The 21214-nt window shown below is 41.4% G+C and overlaps 1 protein-coding gene across 3 annotated transcripts in view; it reads left to right on the top strand.

The window, feature by feature from the left end:
• The window catches only part of LOC133560943 (zinc finger protein 420-like), a 43097-nt gene that overhangs the window by 15366 nt on the left and 6517 nt on the right, over positions 1–21214 (top strand). For all 3 annotated transcript variants that reach the window (XM_061914009.1, XM_061914010.1, XM_061914008.1), the window contains exons 5-11: positions 2759–2961; positions 3033–3131; positions 3208–3303; positions 3376–3486; positions 6711–6828; positions 6909–7815; positions 13226–13278. In XM_061914009.1, the coding sequence (XP_061769993.1) occupies positions 2759–2961; positions 3033–3131; positions 3208–3303; positions 3376–3486; positions 6711–6828; positions 6909–7815; positions 13226–13278 (1587 nt within the window). The remainder of the gene's footprint in view (positions 1–2758; positions 2962–3032; positions 3132–3207; positions 3304–3375; positions 3487–6710; positions 6829–6908; positions 7816–13225; positions 13279–21214) is intronic.

The raw sequence follows: 21214 nt of genomic DNA, 5'->3' as shown, positions 1-21214 counted from the left end.
TTCCTCTGGATTGGCAGTCTGGGGTGGTGGTTCCTATCTTTAAGAAGGGGAACCGGAGTGTGTGTTTCCACACTCTTCAGTTTTCCCAGGAAAGTCTATTCAGGTGTACTGGAGACGATGGCTAGTTGAACAGTCTTGAACAGTAGGAGCAGTGTGGTTTTCGTCCTGGTCGTGGAACTGTGGGTGGACCAGCGCTACACCGTCGGCAGGATCCTTTAGGGTTTATGGGAGTTTGCCCAACCAGTCCAGATGTGTTTTGTGGACTTGGAGAAGGCATTCTACCGTGTGCCCCGGGAAGTCCTGTGGATAGTGCTCAGAGAATATTGCGTATCGGACTATCTAAATGTGGCGGTCCGCTCCCTAGTATGATCAGTGTCAGAGCTTGGCTTACATTTCTGACAGTAAGTCAGAACCATTTCCAGTGAGTGTTGAACTCTGCCAGGGCTGCTCTTGTCACCGATTCTGTTCACAACTTTTAAGGACAGAATTTCTACTCGCAGTCAGGGTGTCGAGGGGATCTGGTTTGGTGGCTGCAGGATTAGGTCTCTTTTTGCGGATAATACGGTTCTACTGGCTTCATCTGGCCAGGATCTTCAGCTCCCCCTGGATTGATTTCAGCTGATTTCGAAGTGACTCAAGTGAGAATTACCACTTCCAAGTCCATGGCTTTTGCCAGGAAAAGGGTGCAGGACCATCTCAGAGTTGGGGAGGAGATCCTGCCCCAAGTGAAAGAGTTCAAGTACTTACTCTTAGTCCTACTCAGGGGTGAGAGAATCGTGGATCAGTGCAGCGTCTGCAGGCATGCAGACCCTGTAGCGGTCCGCCGTGGTCACGAAGGAGCTGAGCCAGATGGCAAAGCTCTAAATTTACCAGTCCATCTACGTTCCCATCCTCGCCTATAGTAATGAGCTTTGGGTTATGACCCAAAGGACAAGATCACAGGTGCAATCATCCGAATCGAGTTTCTTCTGTCGGGTATCAAGGCTCTTCCTTAGAGATAGGGTGAGAAGCTCTGCTCCTCCACATTGAGAGGAGCCGGATCTGGTGGATCGGACATCAGGTCAGGAGGCCTTTCGAATGGACGCCTCCCTGGGGAGGTGTTAAGGGTACGTCCAACCGGTAGGAGGCTGCGGTAAAGTCCCAGGACATGTTGGGGGGACTATGTCTCCAAGCTGGCCTGGAAATGCCTTAAAGGGGAACATTATCACAATTTCAAAAGGGTTAAAAACAATAAAAATCAGTTCCCAGTGGTTTGTTTTATTCTTCGAAGTTTTTTTCCAAAATTTTACACCTCCCGGATTATCCCTAAAAAAAGCTTTAAAGTTCTTGATTTTCGCTATATGCGATGCGACTGTCCATTTCCCTGTGACGTCATACAGTGCTGCCAATACAAACAACATGGTGGTTACCACAGCAAGATATAGCGACATTAGCTCGGATTCAGACTCGGATTTCAGCGGCTTAAGCGATTCAACAGATTACGCATGTATTGAAACCGATGGTCGGAGTATGGAGGCAGATAGCGAAAACGAAATTGAAAAAGAAACTGAAGCTATTGAGCGAATAGCTATTGACGCTATTCAGCCATAGCATGGGTGTACCTAATGAAGTGGCCCATAGCATGGCTGCCTTATTATCATCACCGGTAAAATGTGCGGACCAAACGATCAGGACTTTCGCATCTTGTGACACTGGAACAACTTAAATCCGTCGATTGGTAAGTGTTTGTTTAGCATTAAATGTGGGTATCTAGTTTCAAATGTACATACAGCTAGCGTAAATAGCATGTTAGCATTGATTAGCGTAGCATGTTAGCATCGATTAGCTGGCAGTCATGATGCGACTAAATATTTCTGATTAGCACATAAGTCAACAACATCAACAAAACTCACCTTTGTGATTTCGTTGACTTAATCGTTGCAAATATATCTGCAGGTTATCCATACATCTCTGTGCCATGTCTGTCTTAGCATCGCCGGTAAAATGTGCAGACACTCTGGCACATTCAATGGGGGTCTGGCGGCAGATTTCTTGCCAGTGGTGCAACTTGAATCCCTCCCTGTTAGTGTTGTTACACCCTCCGACAACACACCGACTAGGCATGATGTCCCCAAGGTTCCAAAAAATAGTCGAAAAAACGGAGAATAACTGAGTTGTGACCCGGTGTTTGTAATGTGAAAATGACGGTTGTATTACCTCGGTGACGTTACGTTCTGACGTCATCGCTACAAGACCGATAAACAGAAAGGCGTTTAATTTGCCAAAATTCACCCATTTAGAGCTCGGAAATCGGTTGAAAAAAATACATGGTCTTTTTTCTGCAACATCAAGGTATATATTGACGCTTGCATAGGTTTGGTGATAATGTTCCCCTTTAAGATCCCCTGAGAGGATCTGGACAAAGTGGCTGGAGAGAGGACAGTCTGGGCCTCTCTGCTTAGGCTGCTTCCCCTGCAACCCGCCCTCAGGTAAACGTACAAAAATGAATGAATGGATGGATGGACAATTTATATTACAATATGATTATTTGACAATATCAACAAAATAACTGTTTGAGAAAAGTAATAAAATAAAAGTAAATACTATTCATTTTCACATCCTTTCTGCTCCCTCCGGCTTATAGCAATTCTACCCTGGTTTTGGATCATTCTCCTTAGACCTTCCTTGCTGCTTCCACAGCCAATGCAAATAATGTCTTGGGTACATCTTGTGGTTTCCCTGCATGAACCAAGTGAGACCTTTCCCATGTGTTTTACAGCGAGCCCGTTACCTCTGGCCTCGCTCCGCCTGCTGGTGCCACCTCTGCAGCTCCTGTCGGCCTCCATGTGGCAAATATTGAAGAAACGCGACGTCATGAGCTACTGGGAAGTGGCCGAATTTGTCTCCTTGGTGGTGGACATGGTCCCGGAGCTGCTGCTGGACAAGCACCGGATACAACTCAACCTGGGTTTAAGAGCCAGGGTGAGCCAGGCAATAAGTAACATTTGTTCTCATTCCACTTGTGTCGTCACAATTTGTATTCCATCCATTAGTATCTACTCCAGTTATGCAGAAGCGACCAATCCTTGCAACCTGACTTTATTTGGTCTCTCCTGAACACGATGAAACTGCCACACCCTCCTGTGGGAGATGTAAGTACCCTTAAAATGCCAATGTTTGCCGTTTTGAGTCTTGTAATGTGAATCCAGTAATTACACGACGTTGCAGGTGAATGCATTTCCCGAAGAGGAAGCCCAGACCCACTTTCTGGAGTTAATCCAGCTTCTGCTAAAAGACCCTGAAGAGAGACAACACTTCTTCTTGGTGAGACATCATCAGTGTCATGTACGCTATACTAGACGAGCTTGAATCCTAATGACATGTTTTGCTGCAAAGGAGGTATTCCCTGCTCAATATGGAGCTGAGTATGACAAGGACTTGCAGACGCTGTTTTGGGAGTTCCTCTGTCGGCTAACGGAGCTGTTGCCGGTTCCTGACCTCCAGCAGGTGAGAAATGCAGTCAACAAAACTACAGTACTTGAAACTTTTTTTCTACAAACCCCGTTTCCATATGATTTGGGAAATTGTGTTAGATGTAAATATAAACGGAATACAATGATTAGCAAATAATTTTCAACCCATATTCAGTTGAATATGCTACAAAGACAACATATTTGATGTTCAAACTGATAAACATTTTTTTGTGTGCAAATAATCATTAACTTTAGAATTTGATGCCAGCAACACGTGACAAAGAAGTTGGGAAAGGTGGCAATAAATGCTGACAAAGTTGAGGAATGCTCATCAAACACTTATTTGGAACATCCCACAGGTGTGCAGGCTAATTGGGAACAGGTGGGTGCCATGATTGGGTATAAAAACAGCTTCCCAAAAAATGCTCAGTCTTTCACAAGAAAGGATGGGGCGAGGTACACCCCTTTGTCCACAACTGCGTGAGCAAATAATCAAACAGTTGAAGAACAACGTTTCTCAAGGTGCAATTGCAATAAATTTAGGGAGTTCAACATCTATGGTCCATAACATCATCAAAAGGTTCAGAGAATCTGGAGAAATCACTCCACAAAAGCGGCATGGCCGGAAACCAACATTGAATGACTGTGACCTTCGATCCCTCAGACGGCACTGTATCAAAAACCGACATCAATCTCTAAAGGATATCACCACATGGGCTCAGGAACACTTCAGAAAACCACTGTCACTAAATACAGTTTGTGGCTACATCTGTAAGTGCAAGTTAAAGCTCTATTATGCAAAGCGAAAGCCATTTATCAACAACATCCAGAAACGCCGCTGGCTTTTCTGGGCCCGAGATCATCTAAGATGGACTGATGCAAAGTGGAAAAGTGTTCTGTGGTCTGACGAGTCCACATTTCAAATTGTTTTGGGAAATATTCTACATCGTGTCATCCAGACCAAAGGGGAAGCGAACCATCCAGACTGTTGTCGACGCAAAGTTCAAAAGCCAGCATCTGTGATGGTATGGGGGTGCATTAGTGCCCAAGGCATGGGTAACTTACACATCTGTGAAGGCACCATTAATGCTGAAAGGTACATACTGGTTTTGGAACAACATATGCTGCCATCTAAGCGTCGTCTTTTTCATTGACGCACGCCCCTGCTTATTTCAGCAAGACAATGCCAAGCCACATTCAGCACGTGTTACAACAGCGGGGCTTATCTTACTTAGATTTCAGTTTTTGCTGTGTACTCTTCTCCGCTGTGAAATAAATCCGCCTTAGCATCTTTTTCCAGCAAATTCCGGTCTCATCACAATTATGTGACAATTGTTTTTTTGTCTTTTTTTAACTCGTCAGTGATTCCCTCCCCATTTCACTTTGGTCTGTTGTCTTTTTGGGACTCAGATGGAGTTGGTAAAATAGACAAAACTTGTTAGAAGGGGAAAAACACAGAAATGGCACGCACACAAAGCGCTAAGAAGTGACGAGTAGTGTCCTGTGTAGCAAGTGACGTGGAGGGCTCCGCCTCCCCTAAAATGCTGCGGCCTGTTTTTTGCCTGCAGTGGGAACACAAAATGAATTAATGAAGCATTCCTACACAGGGACATATTTGACTTGATCTATAAGTTCGTCAATCGAAAACTTTGTAAATAGCGAGGTTTGAAAATTGAGTATCAAAACTTAAGAAAATCCAAAACCAGTGAAGTAGGCAGGTTGTGTAAATTTGTAAACAAAAAAACGAATGCATTGATTTGTAAATCTCTTTTCAACTTGTATTCAATTGAATAGACTGCAAAGACAAGATACTTACCGTTCACACTGAGAAATTTAAAAATGTTTTCGCTAATAATTAATAAATAAGAATTTATTGGCAGCAAACCATTGCAAAAAAATTGCCACATGGGTATTTTTACCACTGTTTTACATGGCCTTTCCTTTTAACAACACTTAATAAACGTTTGGGAAGTGAGGAGACCCATTTTTTAAGCTTTCTCATTCTTGCTTGATGTACAGTTTAAGTTGTTCAACAGTCCGGCGTCTCCGTTGTGGTATTTTAGGCTTCATAATGCGCCACACATTTTCAATGGGAGACAGGGCTGGACTACAGGCAGGCCAGTCTACTACCTGCACTCTTTTACTACGAAGCCACGCTGTTGTAACATGTGGGCTTGGCCTTGTTTTGCTGAAATAAGCAGGGGCGTCCATGATAACGTTGCTTGGATGGCAACATATGTTCCTCCAAAATCTGTATGTACAGTACCTTTCAGCATTAATGGTGCCTTCACAGATGTGTATGTTCCCCATTCCTTGGGCACTAATACACCCCCATACCATCACAGATGCTGGCTTTTCAACTTTGCGCCTAAAACAAACCGGATGGTTCTTTTCCTCTTTCTTCCAGAGGACACAACGTCCACAGTTTCCAAAACAATTTGAAATGTGGGCTCGTCAGACCACAGAACAGTTTTGCACTTTGCATCTGTCCATCTTCGATGAGCTTGGGCCCAGCGAAACCAGTGACGTTTCTGGGTGTTGTTGATAAATGTCATAGTAGAGTTTAAACTTGCACTTACAGATGTTGCGAACCACTGTAGTTATTGACAGTGTTCCAAAGTGTTTCTGAGCCCATGTGGTGATATCCTTTACACACTGATGTCGCTTTTTTTGATGCAATACCGCCTGAGGGATCCAAGGTCAGGGGCATTCAATGTTGCTTTTCGGCCTTGCAGTGATATCTCCAGATTCTCTGAACCTTTTGATGATATTACAGATCGCAGATGGTGAAATCCCTAAATTCCTTGCAATAGCTGGTTGATAAATGTTCTTCAACTGTTGGACAATTTGCTCACACGTTTGTTGACAAAATGGTGACCCTCGCCCCGTCCTTGTCTGTGAATAACTGAGCATTTCACGGAAGCTGTTTTTATACCCAATCATGGCACCCACCTATTCCCTATTAGGCCTGTTCAACTGCGACATGTTCCAAATAAGTGTTTGACGAACTTTTTTGCCACTTGCGCCAGCTTTTTTGAAACATGTTGTCGCCATCAAATTCCAAATGAGCTAATATTTGCAAAAAAATAACAAAGTTCAAACATTAAGTATCTTGTCTTTGGAGTCTAATCAATTGAATATAGATTGAAAAGGATTTGCAAACATCACTGGTTTTGTGTTTTGTAAATGATAGTAGATTATTATTATTGGGGTGTTTCATTAACCATGCATGAGACCTTTTTAATACATCATTTGCAGACAGTTTGCTGGCTTGGAGCGTCAGTATTGGAAAACTGTGTCAAGTCACTTTCTGAAGCCAAGGACCTGAAGGTTTTGCTCCTGCACCATAAACAGTTGAGACATTTAGAGCAACATGGTAGGTCATTTTCCGTAAAAACTTGCTCTGCTCTTCTCTGGTGGTTTTTAACTGGAACATACGTATTTTTTCTAATGTAGTTCCACACACAAGCATGGGGGACAATGTCTTGTCCTCGCTCTCTGCCTTTACCGCCTGCAGTCGGACCACAGCTGAGGACCAGCCTGATCATTTGGACCTAGGTGATGCCTCTAACATACCCGCGCCACTCATGGACGAGGTCACTATTGAAGTCATTGCCGAGGTTGAAGTAGAAGAGCATGACGTAATCACGGGTGAAAATGGCCTCGAAGGAGCCGGAAGTGGCGTGACCGCAGAAGACACAGGCGCAGGTCTGGATGAGAGTGATGAGGAGAGAACTGATGGTCCAGGGAATATATTTCATGCACAGAGCTCTTCAGGGCCTCACGACTGCCCTGATTGTGAGAAGAAATTCAAGTTTGCGTCGTCCCTAACAGCCCACAGGGTCATCCACACCGGAGAGCGCCCCCACCGGTGCTGCGACTGCGGCCGCTGCTTCTCTTTCCGGCAGTCCCTCGACCGCCACAGAAGCACGCACAAAAGCGGACGCAGGTTTGACTGCGTTGTCTGCGGAGAGACTTTCCTGTCCTCGTCAGCTCGCGCCGAACACAAGCGGACCCACATGGCGGACGGCGCGCACGCGTGCAAAGTGTGCGGCAGGACATTCAACTGGGAGCTGGCGCTGGCGAGGCACCTGAAAACTCACGCCACGGACGTCAGTGCCAACAGCGCCACAGAGAACAGCGAACGCAGCGGCGGGGACGCGGACGTGCCGCCCGCCGACGTCGGCGATGCAGCAGACGTTCCGGGAGACGTCTCCCTGGTCAAAATCCGCACGAGTGGTCGCAAACGACGGCCCACCATGAAGATCCAAGTGATCAACTTGCAGAAACGCATGAGCAGGGGGAGGAAACAGGAAGTCACCAGGGAGTATCCTCCAGCCATGAAGCTTCTGCCCTTCAATTGGTGAGTTTATCACCTTTGTGTTACTCTAAATCAGTGGTTCTTAACCTTGTTGGAGGTACCGAACCCCACCAGTTTCATATGCGCATTCACCAAACCCTTCTTTAGTGGGGGGGAAAAAAAAAAAAAGTTCAAATTCAAGACAAAGTTACATGTTGTTTTTTTTTACTGGTGCACAAAATGAACCATGCATGAACATCACCTTGTTCAAAGAACAAAACCAACGCAGTGCATGAACTCACAGCAAATTACACACCTGCAAATCAGATGGAAAATTATGGGGAACATTGTTCGGGGGCATTCATAATACACCAATAGGGAGACATTTTTATTTACACGATGAGTCGGGTGTGTCTTGACCTCCGCGGCAGAGGCTTCGCCGAACCCCTGAGGCCGACTCACCGAACCCCTAGGGCAGGGGTAGGGAACCTATGGCTCTAGAGCCAGATGTGGCTCTTTTGATGACTGCATCTGGCTCTCAAATACATCTGAGCTGACATTACGTAACACAATTAGTAATGAATAAATCCGCCAGTAATCTGTGTTAAAAATAACGTTTAACATATAAAACATTCTTATGCATTTTAATCCATCCATCCGTTTTCAACCGCACCTGTTCAATAAGTCACATCAATGGTAAGAAGCCCATCCATCTATTCTCTACCGCTTGTCCCTTTTGGGGTCGCGGGGGTTGCTGGAGCCTATCTCAGCTGCATTTGGGCAGAAGACGATGTACACCCTGGGCAAGTCGCCACCTCATCACAGGGCAACACATACAAACAGACGACATTCACACTCACATTCACACACTAGGGCCAATTTAGTGTTGCCAAAGAAGTATTTTATTTATTATTGGTTAGCTTCAGAATAAAAATGATATAAAATATAGGACTTATACTCTAAAAATGTAGGTCTTACTTAAAAAATGCATGCATTTAGTTGTATTCAGTGTTAAAACATATGATACGGCTCTCACGGTAATACACTTTAAAAAATTTGGCTTTCATGGCTCTCTTAGCCCAAAAATTTCCCGACCCCTGCCCTAGGGTTCGATCAAACTCAGGTTAAGAACCACTGCTCTGAATGCTCAAAATACCTACTCATAATCAGTTGTAATTTAACCAATTCTAATTTCGAAAAGTTGTCTAACCTGTGACATTAAAGGCCCACTGAAATGAGATTTTCTTATTTAAACGGGGATATCAGGTCCATTCTATGTGTCATACTTGATCATTTCGCGATATTGCCATATTTTTGCTGAAAGGATTTAGTAGAGAACATCGACGATAAAGTTCGCAACTTTTGGTCGCTAATAAAAAAGCCTTGCCTTTACCGGAAGTAGCAGAAGATGTGGACATGACGTCACTGGTTGTAGGGCTCCTTACATCCTCACATTGTTTACAATCATAGCCAGCAGCAGCTAGAGCTATTCGGACCGAGAAAGCGACAATTTCCCCATTAATTTGAGCGAGGATGAAAGATTTGTGGATGAGGAAATTTAGAGGGAAGGACTAGAAAAAAAAAAAGGCGATTGCAGTGGGAGCGATTCAGATGTTTTTAGACACATTTACTAGGATAATTCTGGGAAATCCCTTATCTGCCTATTGTGTTGCTAGTGTTTTAGTGAGTTAAATAGTACCTGAAAGTCGGAGGGGTGTGGCCACCGGTGTGTTGACGCCAGAGTCTCTGAGGGAAGTCACGGCAGCTGCAGGAGGACGCTGGCTCCGCTGCTCTCCGGTAAGAGCCGACTTATTACCAGAATTTTCTCACCGAAAACTGCCGGTTGACATGTAGTAGGGATCCATGTTCACTTGACCGCTCTGATCCATAGTAAAGCTTCACCTCCGGGAATTTTAAACAAGGAAACACCGTGTGTTTGTGTGGCTAAAGGCTAAAAGCTTCCCACCTCCATCTTTCTACTTTGACTTCTCAATTATTAATTAAACAAATTGCAAAAGATTCAGCAACACAGATGTCTAGAATACCGTGTAATTATGCGATTAAAGCAGACTATTTATAGCTTGGATCAGGCTGGAAAATAAGTTCCGCTACAACCCGAGACGTCAAACACACGCATCATCATACAAGTCATCATACCGCAAGGTTTTCAACACGACACTTCGCGGGAAATTTAAAATTGCAGTTTAGTAAACTAAAAAGGCCGTATTGGCATGTGTTGCAATGTTAATATTTCATCATTTATATATAAACTATCAGGCTGCGTGGTCGGTAGTAGTGGGTTTCAGTAGGCCTTTAATAGCCGTTGTTGTAATTTTCAATAAGCCCACAAGATGGCAGTAACTAATGGGAGTATTGAGTAGTAGTATAAGCAATGAAGGCTGTGTTCTCTTTAAATAGGGCTGGGCGATATGGACGAAAAAGGATCTCTCGTTTAGAGATGTCGGATAATGGCTTTATTGACAAATATTCCAATATTGTCCAACTCTTAATTACTGATTCCGATACCGATATATATACAGTCGTGGAATGAACACATTATTAGGCCTAATTTTGTTGTGATGCCCCGCTGGATGCATTAAACAATGTAACAAGTTATAGAGAAAAATGCCAACATGGCACTGCCATATTTATTATTGAAGTCACCAAGTACATTATTATTTTTTAACATGCCTCAAAACAGCAGCTTGGAATTTGGGACATGCTCTCCCTGAGAACGCATGACGGGGTTGAGGTGGGCGGAGTTAGGGGGCGGGGTTTGTCAGGTAAGCGGTAGCTGGGGGTGTATATTGTAGCGTCCCGGAAGAGTTAGTGCTGCAAGGGGTTCTGGGTATTTGTTCTGTAGTGTTACGGTGCGGATGTTCTCCTGAAATGTGTTTGTCATTCTTGTTTGGTGTGGCTTCACAGTGTGGCGCACATTTGTAACTGTGTTAAAGTTGTTTATACGGCCACCCTCAGTGTGACATGTATGGCTGTTGATCAAGTATGCCTTGCATTCACTTGTGTGTGTGAAAAGCCGTAGATACTGTATTTTGTGACTGGGCCGGCACGCAAAGGAAGTGCCTTTTAAGGTTTATTGCCGCTCTGTACTACTCCCTACGCCCGTTTACAAAACAGTGTTTTAAAAAGTCATAAATTTTACTTTTTGAAACCGATACAGATTATTTCCGATATTACATTTTAATGCATTTATCAGCCGATAATATTGGCACTCCGATATTATCGGACGTCCCTAATTCTCCATATATTTTTACTTAAACTCGATATTTGATATATATCTTGATATATTTTCTAGTAAAAGAATAAATATGAAAATATAAATTTTTGAGGGAGATTCAGTGAAATTGAAGTGAATAACAACTGTACTGTAAACGGTCAGTGGCACTTTTATTACCCAGTTAGTCAAGATGGGTATTAAAGGCACAGAAACTAAACTGTTTAAGTTTCTACATACAATAAATAACATAGCAGTGCAAATAATACAAAATGTATGAAACTCAGATAAAAAATACATTTGCAGGCAGGCACTTTTTAGTTTCCAGTGAACGGTGTAATGGACTGTCACACACGTACGGTTCTGGTCAGCACCAAGTAAGTGACTTGACTCCATTCTGCGGCTATGGTCTTCTTCACTTCGGCGTACATTTTTGGAAGCATTTCTCGTGCGAAATATGGCAAGTCGAGAAGAGTTTTTGATTTGGGCTTACATGGTAAACAACCGAAAATTAATGTTTTATCTAGACGCATACATTTGTCCAAGCGTGAACAAGTAGACGCATTGTGGGTTACCTGGACGTGGTCTACATTGCTAAAAGAAAATCTATTGAAGACAACCCCTCTGCCATCTTCTACTAGTTTTTTAACATATATATATCTTCACTTCTCCGGCTCTTAGAGATGCGCGGTTTGCGGTCTCATCCGCGGATAAACCGCGTGTCAGACGGGTGACATGACGAAAAAATAGATTTTAATTAGATTCGGGCGGGTGGCGGTTGAACCATTCGTAAATAATTGATATACACGGTTCAGGGATCGGTATTCTTTACCATTCAAAGAGCCATGTAGGACCCGTGTCACAAAGCGAAGAAGACAATAGGAGACTCATACATTCTCTAGAATGACTGCCGGCAGTCACCCAGTTAATAAGTATTAGGGCGTGCTATGAAGCCATTGGCTTTGTTGCCTTCTACAGCATGTAAGATGTGCTTGTCAGTCCAGCAACATGTTGTGTGTGGCTTCCGTAGACACACGCACATGACTGCAAGGCATACTGGGTGACACAGAGTACACTAATGGTTGTGATATAAACAATTTTAACACTCTTGGTAATATGCGCCACGCTGTGAAGCCGCACCAAACAAGATTGACAAACACATTTCGGGAGAACATCCTGCCAGTAACACAACATAAACGCAACACAACAAATACCCAGAATCCTTTGTATCCATGACACGTCCTGACTATTTTATACACCCCGCTTGCAGCAAACCCCGCCGCCCGCCACCCCCCCCACCCGTAGTCGGTAAGTTGGGCGGGGTTGGGGGCGCGGGGGTGTAAAATAAATTCAGGCCTTGTCACGGAGTCAAAATAATGACTAAGTCAAATTAATGACTTAATGTAAATAAGCCATTTAACTGTCATTATTTTGACTTAGTAAATATTGACGTACTAAGAAAAAATTATGACTAAGTGAAATTAATGACTTACTGTAAATAAACGACAAAACAGTTAAAGTACCCATGATTGTAGCTATGACAAAACAGTCGTAGTTACCTGAGATACTAAGTATGTCATTATTTTGACTTAGTAAATATTGACTTACTAAGAGAAAATAATGACATACTTAGTATCTCAGGTAACTACGATTGTTTTGTGTTTTGTTTTTACTTTCCGGAAAAAATATCGAGATATACATATCGTATATTGCCACTCAGCATACGGAGCGGAAAACACGACCAAAAATTGTAGGCATTTTTAAGAGACGAAGCCGGCCTACTTCACCACAGTCTGTAGTCTATGGCCACCCCCCAGGCTGTGGTGAGGTGGAGACGTGATGGTGGAGTCCGTCCGCCTGTACCATGCGGGGCCCCCTTGGCCCTGGAGACACCACCTTAACTAAAAAAAATTCTGGGGGAAACAGTGGACTCATTATAGTAAACAACCAACCAATCCTGGATGTTCTTATATGTGCAAGCATGTCTTGGAAGGAGGAAGGGGAAGGGTTTAGTAGCCCATGAGAGGGAGTGGGGAGCGGGTGAGAACAAGAAACACAACAAATAAGCGGTGTATGGTCATTTTACATAAATTATATGGATATTACAATATTTAGTTAATTCATATCTTGTTTAAAAATACATCGATATATCTTACAAACTCAATATATATCGCCCAGCCCTACCTTCTGCAGTACTAGATGAATATGTATGGGTTTTATGATTTTATTGTCTTTAAACAGTTCCGAGCACTCGTACGGATCACCGTCGGTCTCTTCGAAGGATGCTGAAGAAAGTAAGTGTTAATTTATACTGTACAGTTTCATATTTAAGAGGTTCTGTTACACTGACAAAGTACATCTCCACAATAATGCTAAAAATAACATTGCCATGTTGTGATTAACACTATTTAGCCACACTTTTTACTACAGATCGACCGATTTATTTTTTGAAGTTATTTTTTATACAACAACATCAGCAGATACTTGTATATTATGTGTATATATTGTGTTTATTAATGGTAAATGGGTTATACTCGTATAGCGCTTTTCTACCTTCAAGGTACTCAAAGCGCTTTGATACTATTTCCACGTTCACCCATGATTAACGTGGACCCCGACTTAAACAAGTTGAAAAACTTATTCGGATGTTACCATTTAGTGGTCAATTGTACGGAATATGTACTGTACTGTGCAATCTACTAATAAAAGTATCAATCAATCAATCAATCACACACTGATGGCGGGAGCTGCCATGCAAGGCGCTAACCACGTCCCAACGGACGTGACGAGGTTGGCAGAAGGTTGGGATTGAACCGGCACCCTCAGGTTGCTGGCACGACCACTCTCCCAACCGCTCCATGTCGCCCCCATTATTGAAAAAATACGAGCGGTGTAATGAAGTAGATAAATAATAAGAACGGCTCAATCAGTCGCCCTCCCTGCTTGGCACTCAGCATTAAGGGTTGGAATTGGGGGTTTAATCACCAAAAATGATTCCTTTGATCACCTCCCAGGGAGTGATCAAAGGTGATGGGTGAGAATAATTTCACCACACTGTGTGTGTGTGTGTGTGTGTGTGTGTGTGTGTGTGTGACAATTATGGGTACTTGTGTGAATGCGTGGGTTCCCTCCGGGTACTCCGGCTTCCTCCCACCTCCAAAGACATGCACCTGGGGATAGGTTGATTGGCAACACTAAATTGGCCCTAGTGTGTGAATGTGAGTGTGAATGTTGTCTGTCTATCTGTGTTGGCCCTGCGATGAGGTGGCGACTTGTCCAGGGTGTACCCCGCCTTCTGCCCGATTGTAGCTGAGATAGGCGCCAGCGCCCCCCGCGACCCCGAAAGGGAATAAGCGGTAGAAAATGGATGGATGGATGGATGTGGGAATATGTTGACAAATATGGAATGAATTTGTAAGTAAAGAAGAGCACGCAGCAGCTCACACATTCTCATACTTTCTGTAACATCCAGGGAGAAATGATGTCAGCCATCTTGACAAATGCCTCAACTATAATCTGCCTGAATCTCCAGAATTGTTTTTATTTAAAAGTTGGCAATATTTCAGAAACATTGCAATGTATTAAATCCATAAAGTGTTATGTAATGATATGAAATAGATAGATAGATAGATAGATAGTACTTTATTGATTGCTTCAGGAGTGTTCCTTCATAGTCTGGGAGCTGGGTGAAGTTTAATTAACATGGAAGGTACAAAAGGTTGGAGGTTAGTGAGGTGTAGTACCACTCAGACTTTACACAAAACAGCCATTCTTACGTTCTGGAAGTGGTGGATGTGATAGGGGGCGCCACCCAAAAAAAACCCAAAATTGGATTTAATTAACATGAAATGTTCAAGTTTCATTTCTGTGCCAAATGTTTATGAGCACCCCACTTAATCCAAATCTGCAACGTAAGAATGGAATTTCTGGTGGAATGATCACTTAAGAACGACGTTAATTAGCGTTAATTAAGGTTTTAATTAACATGAAAGGTACACGAACCAAATCAGAAATGTAGAGGGTGGTTACCTGGTTTAGAATCAATAGGGTAAGAATGACAATTGTGGTGGAAAGGTTACATAAGAACAGGTCAAAGGTCACAAATTAAGTCAAACACTAATTGAAATTCAATCCACCATATTGAATTTGGTCTTAAAATAAAGGCAGCGTAAAGAAGTACCACTCTGATGCCAACAAATCTCAGATTGTTACTTCTAACCAGAGGTGGGTAGAGTAGCCAGAAATTGTACTCAAGTAAGAGTACTGTTACTTTAGAGATTTATTACTCAAGTAAAAGTAAGGAGTAGTCACCCAAATATTTACTTGAGTAAAAGTAAAAAGTATGTTGTGAAAAAACTACTCAAGTACTGAGTAACTGATGAGTAACCTGTTCGTTTAATGATTACGGCAACAAATAATGGACAAAAACATAAAAATAGTAATGAGCAAATTCAGAGCCAGGAATATCTCTTAAGCAACTAAAACAATAATATATATTAAATAATACATTCAAAGAAAAAAGAAAAAGGCAAATTGAGCCACACTAACTTAACAGCACCATAGGCTCAGTAGGCATTGATTGATTGATTGATTGATTGAAACTTGTATCAGTAGATTGTACATATTCCCTACAATTGACCACTAAATGGTAACACCCCAATATGTTTTTCAACGTTAATCAATTACTTAATAAATGACCAAGTCGAGGTGATCTACCTTATATATACATATACATACACATATATCATATATATATATATACTATATATATATATATATATATATATATATATATATATATATATATATATATATATATATATATATATATATACATTTATATATACATTTATATATACAGTATATAATTTATATTTATTTATTTTGCTGTTTTTGTTGACTCGTTAAAGGTGTTTTAATGAATATACATGCATGTTTAACACAGATTCCTATCTTTCATGAAGACAAGAATATAAGTTGGTGTATTACCTGATTCTGATGACTTGGATTGATTGGAATCAGACAGTATAGTGCTGATAACATCCACGTTTTCAAATGGAGGAGAAAAAAAGTTCATCCTTCCTGTCTAATACATCATGAAAGTCGTTGGTTTTTGGCATCTTATTCGTTCAGCTTCCATATTCGTTTTTATACACTTTACAAAAAAATACATTGGCGGCAAACTCCGTAGCTTACTAGTTTGTTTGCGCTGGCTTTCGGAGACTCTTATTTTGTTAGCGCAGGCGCGATGGAGCAGCACTTTTTTATTGAAGACAGGAACTGTGCGATCAGTCTTTAAGGCTTTTGACGGAAAGTACGGTTGAAATAAAAAGTGTCTTTTTTCCTTGACACTTTTGATTGATTGATTGAAACTTTTATTAGTTGATTGCACAGTACAGTACATATTCCGTACAATTGACCACTAAATGGTAACACCCGAATACGTTTTTCAACTTTTTTTAGGTTGTATTTGACGTGTGACGGTCACGTGAACGCCTGGCTTTGTTTGATTGGTCCAACGTCACCAGTGACTGCATGTGATTAGTGAAACACAGGCATGCGTAGATCCTACTTTGAATGTGTGTCTGACAAAATCAAAACAAACAAAGCGTGCATTAACAGATTTATTTAAAAAAAAGTAGCGAGTAGCGAGCTGAATGTAGATAAATGTAGCGGAGTAAAAGTAGCGTTTCTTCTCTATAAATATATTCAAGTAAAAGTATATGCCCTTTGAGACACTAGTGATTTAGGGCTATATAAGTAAACATTGATTGATTGAAAAGTATGTTGCATAAAAACTACTCTTAGAAGTACAATTTATCCCAAAAGTTACTCAAGTAGATGTAACGGAGTAAATGTAGCTCGTTACTACCCACCTCTGCTTCTAACTGGGTCAAATTTGAGAAAAACCTATAAAAAATGCACCTAATTGGCCTCTTGACTAATTATCTTTTTGATTAACATGTAAGGTACAACTACAAAACCAGTGGGGATTTGTAGGCTGTGGTCATCTGAATATAAATCAGAATGGAAATTAAGGTGGGAAGGTAACTTAAGAATAGGTCAAAGGTCATATCATGTCTAATCATCCCTAATTAACATTTTAATAAATTTGAAAGATGCACGTTTAAACCAACACGGATATTGTTTAGAATGGTGTTATGATTCAGATTGTTGTGTAAAGACAACTGAACAATGTCAGCCAGGTTATACAGCACACGGTGAAATAATGTACACCATGTGTGTCAAACTCTGGCCCGCGGGCCAAATTTGGCCGGCCGTGTAATTTAATTTGGCCCTTGAGGCAATATCAAATGAACATTATAGCTGGCCCGCCGTTATTACACAGCAGCGGTGCCGCTGTAACACCGCAATTTCTCACACTTGCCAGTCCGCCCGACGTTCAGTGCCCCTCCCGAAAATCTCCCGGGGCAAGCATTCTCCCGATTTCCACCCAGACAACAATATTGAGGGCGTGCCTTAAAGGCTCTGCCTTATTTTCTCTCTACAGCCTGTCGTCACGTCCGCATTTCCTCCATACAAACAGCATGCAGGCCCATTCGCATAATATATGCGGCTATTACACACACATAAGTGAATGCAAGGCATACTTGGTCAACAGCCATACAGGTCACACTGAGGGTGGCCGTATAAACAACTTTAACACTGTTACAAATATGCGCCACACTGTGAACTCACACCAAACAAGAATGACAAAAACATTTTGGGAGAACATCTGCACTGTAACATAACTTAAACACAACAGAACAAATACACAGAACCCCTTGCAGCACTAACTCTTTTGGGACGTTACAACATATTTTGATATTTACCTCAGAAGGCTGCAAATAAAAAAGAGGCATTACATTTGTATGTCAATTTTATATGAAATGCCATTCATATTTTTTAATTTTTATTATTATTATTATTATTTGAAACTCGATTTTGCATGTCACTATCAAGTTACTGTATATAGGCCTCGCTTGTTCGATGTTCAATGCAAAACTTGTTTGGGTCCCTATTGGTTAATTTGTTCAACCTTGGCCCGCGGCTTGGTTCAGTTTTAAATTTTGGCCCACCCTTTATTTGAGTTTGACACCCCTGATGTACACTATCTGATTTATTGTCCACCTTGCCTCACAAACAATGGCTCATGTACTGCAGTCATTTGGCACATCAGCGCTTAGACTACAAAGACACTAAAATCATATGAATCCAACATATTGAAATTTTAACTCCCAAATGAGTGTATATAAAAAAGGTGCATATTAACACCACAGTAATTAAATATATCGGATTCATTAGGACTGTCTGTCAGGAAAATTTAAATTCCAGCAGCAGTGTACAGAATTGATATCGAATTTAAAATGTAAAAAGGTAAATAATGGGGGTATGGAGAAATGGAGTAGATTAGTTATTTTTATGTAGGAGATGTTCTATATTTTGAAATGCAAATGTTGATGCTCCTTATAGACACACATAATAAAGGTGTTTGATGTTTTTTTGATAAATGGGTTATAAATGGGTTGTACTTGTATAGCGCTTTTCTACCTTCAAGGTACTCAAAGCGCTTTGACACTACTTCCACATTTACCCATTCACACACACATTCACGCACTGATGGAGGGAGATGCCATGCAAGGCGCCAACCAGCACCCATCAGGAGCAAGGGTGAAGTGTCTTGCTCAGGACACAACGGACGTGACGAGGTTGGTTCTAGGTGGGATTTGAACCAGTGACCCTCGGGTTGCGCACGGCCACTCTTCCACTGCGCCACGCCGTCCCTTATGATAAATTAAAACACAACATCAAACCTTGTCATTACTGGTCCCACCTTTCCTAAAAAAAATAATGTTCAAAAAACAACTTAAAGCCTTGTCCAGATGTTTACGGACATATATCTTTAAATAAATTTTACTGCAAATTAATATTGACTCCAAATATTGGTTATCGGCCTCTTTGACTATTAATAATCCGTGTTAAAACCATATCGGTCGATCTCTACTTGTTACACCAGTATCGTTCACATTATATACATTATTGCTAACACACCTTTGTATAATACTGTTTAGTGCTGTTCTACTAGACCAGGGGTCGGCAACCCAAAATGTTGAAAAAGCCATATTGGACCAAAAATACAAAAACAAATCTGTTTGGAGACACAAATAATTAAAAGCCATATTGCATACAGATAGTGTGTCATGAGATATACATTGAATTAAGAGGACTTACAGGAAACTAAATGAGCTCAAATATAGCTACAAATGAGGCATAATGATGCAATATGTACATACAACTAGCCTAAATAGCATGTTAGCACAGATTAGCTTGTAGTCATGCAGTGACCAAATATGTCTGATTAGCACTCCACATAAGTCAATAACATCAACACAACTCACCTTTGTGCATTCATGCACAACATTATAAGTTTGGTGGACAAAATGAGACGGAAAAAGAAGTGGCATAAAACACGTCTTAGAAAGTCGGAGAAATTAATGCATGTAAACAAACTACGGTGAGTTCAAGGACTGTCAAAATTAGTAGGACAAAACGGGGCTTATCAAATCAAATCAACTTTATTTATAAAGCACATTTAAAATTTACCACAGGGGTAGCCAAAGGGCTGTACAATGGACAGGTTAAAAGATAATACGAGGACCGAGCAAACAGCACAACACAAACGGAACATGATTAAAAATAAATAAATAAAACATAAAAACCGGTTCACAGCAGGTGTATAATGGGGCGCCATTGCAGGATGGATATAACTTAGTGTTAAAAGCCAAGGAATAAAAGTATGTTTTTAAGAGAGATTTAAAAACAGTAAGAGAGGAGGATAGTTTAACACTCAGAGGTAGGTCGTTCCAGTGCTTGGGAGCAGCAGCAGCGAAAGCTCTGTCACCTCTAAGCTTCAGCCTTGTGTCAGGGACCATCAGTAGCAGCTGATCAGCTCATCTTAGGGATCAAATGGGGCAGTAAGGCTGAAGGAGGTTCGGAGAGAAATGTTGGCGCGAGGTTGTTTAGACATTTAAAAGCAAATATTCGAATCAGTGAAGCATGTTTAATATAAACAGTGTGCTTTATAACAATTAGGGAGGTTTGTGTCATGTTTGTCCTCCTACAGAAACTATATTAATACAAAAAAAATATTTTTTATATATTTTTTCTCTCATCTTTTTCCATTTTTCATACATTTTTGAAAAAGCTCCAGAGAGCCACTAGGGCGGCGCTAAAGAGCCGTATGCGGCTCCAGAGCCGCGGGTTGCCGACCCCTGTACTAGACATTTTGTTAAGTAAATAGCTATCTGATAGAGCCTAAGTATTGCTGAAAAATAATTTGATACAGTGTTTGTTTCATTTCATGATGTTGTTATTGCATTCTGCAGATCATTCCGTATTGTTGTCAAGTATTACAAAACCCAAAACCGGTGAAGTTGGCAACGTTTTGTAAATGGTAGATACAAATATAATACAATGATTTGCATATCCTTGTAACTTATATTCAATAAAATACACTGCAAAGACAAGATATTTAACGTTCGAACTGGTAAACTTGATTTTTTTCAAAAATAAGCTCATTTGGAATTTGATGCCTGCAACATGTTTTTTAAAAAAAAGCTGGCACAGGTGGCAAAAAAGACTGAGAAAGTTGAAGAATGCTCATCAAACACTTATTTGGAACATCCCATAGGTGAACAGGTTAATTTGGAATAGGTGGTGCCATGATTGGGTATAAAAGCAGCTTCCATGAAATGCTCAGTCATTCACGAACAAGGACGGGGCGAGGGTCACCACTTTGTCAACAAATGCGGGAGTAAATTGTCCAACAGTTTAAGAACAACATTTCTCAACCAGCATCAGGAATTTAGGGATTTCACCATCTACGGTGTGTAATATCATCCATCAAAAGGTTCAGAGAATCTGGAGCAATCACTGCTGCATCAAAAAGCGACATCAGTGTGTAAAGGATCTCACCACATGGGCTCAGGAACGATTAAGTAAACCACTGTCAGTAACTACAGTTGATCGCTACATCTGTAGGTGCAAGTTAAACCTCTACTTTACAAAGCCAAAGCCATTTATCAACAACATCCAGAAACGCCGCCGGCTTCTCTGGGGCCGATATCATCTAAGATGGTCTAATGCAAATTGGAAAAGTGTTCTGTGGTCTGACGAGTCAACATTTAAAAAAAATGTTTGGAAAATGTGGACGTTGTGTCCTCCGGACCA

This window comes from Nerophis ophidion, linkage group LG10 (assembly GCF_033978795.1).
Source record: "Nerophis ophidion isolate RoL-2023_Sa linkage group LG10, RoL_Noph_v1.0, whole genome shotgun sequence".
Lineage (NCBI taxonomy): Eukaryota > Metazoa > Chordata > Actinopteri > Syngnathiformes > Syngnathidae > Nerophis > Nerophis ophidion.
This window is presented reverse-complemented; position numbering and strand designations above follow the sequence as displayed.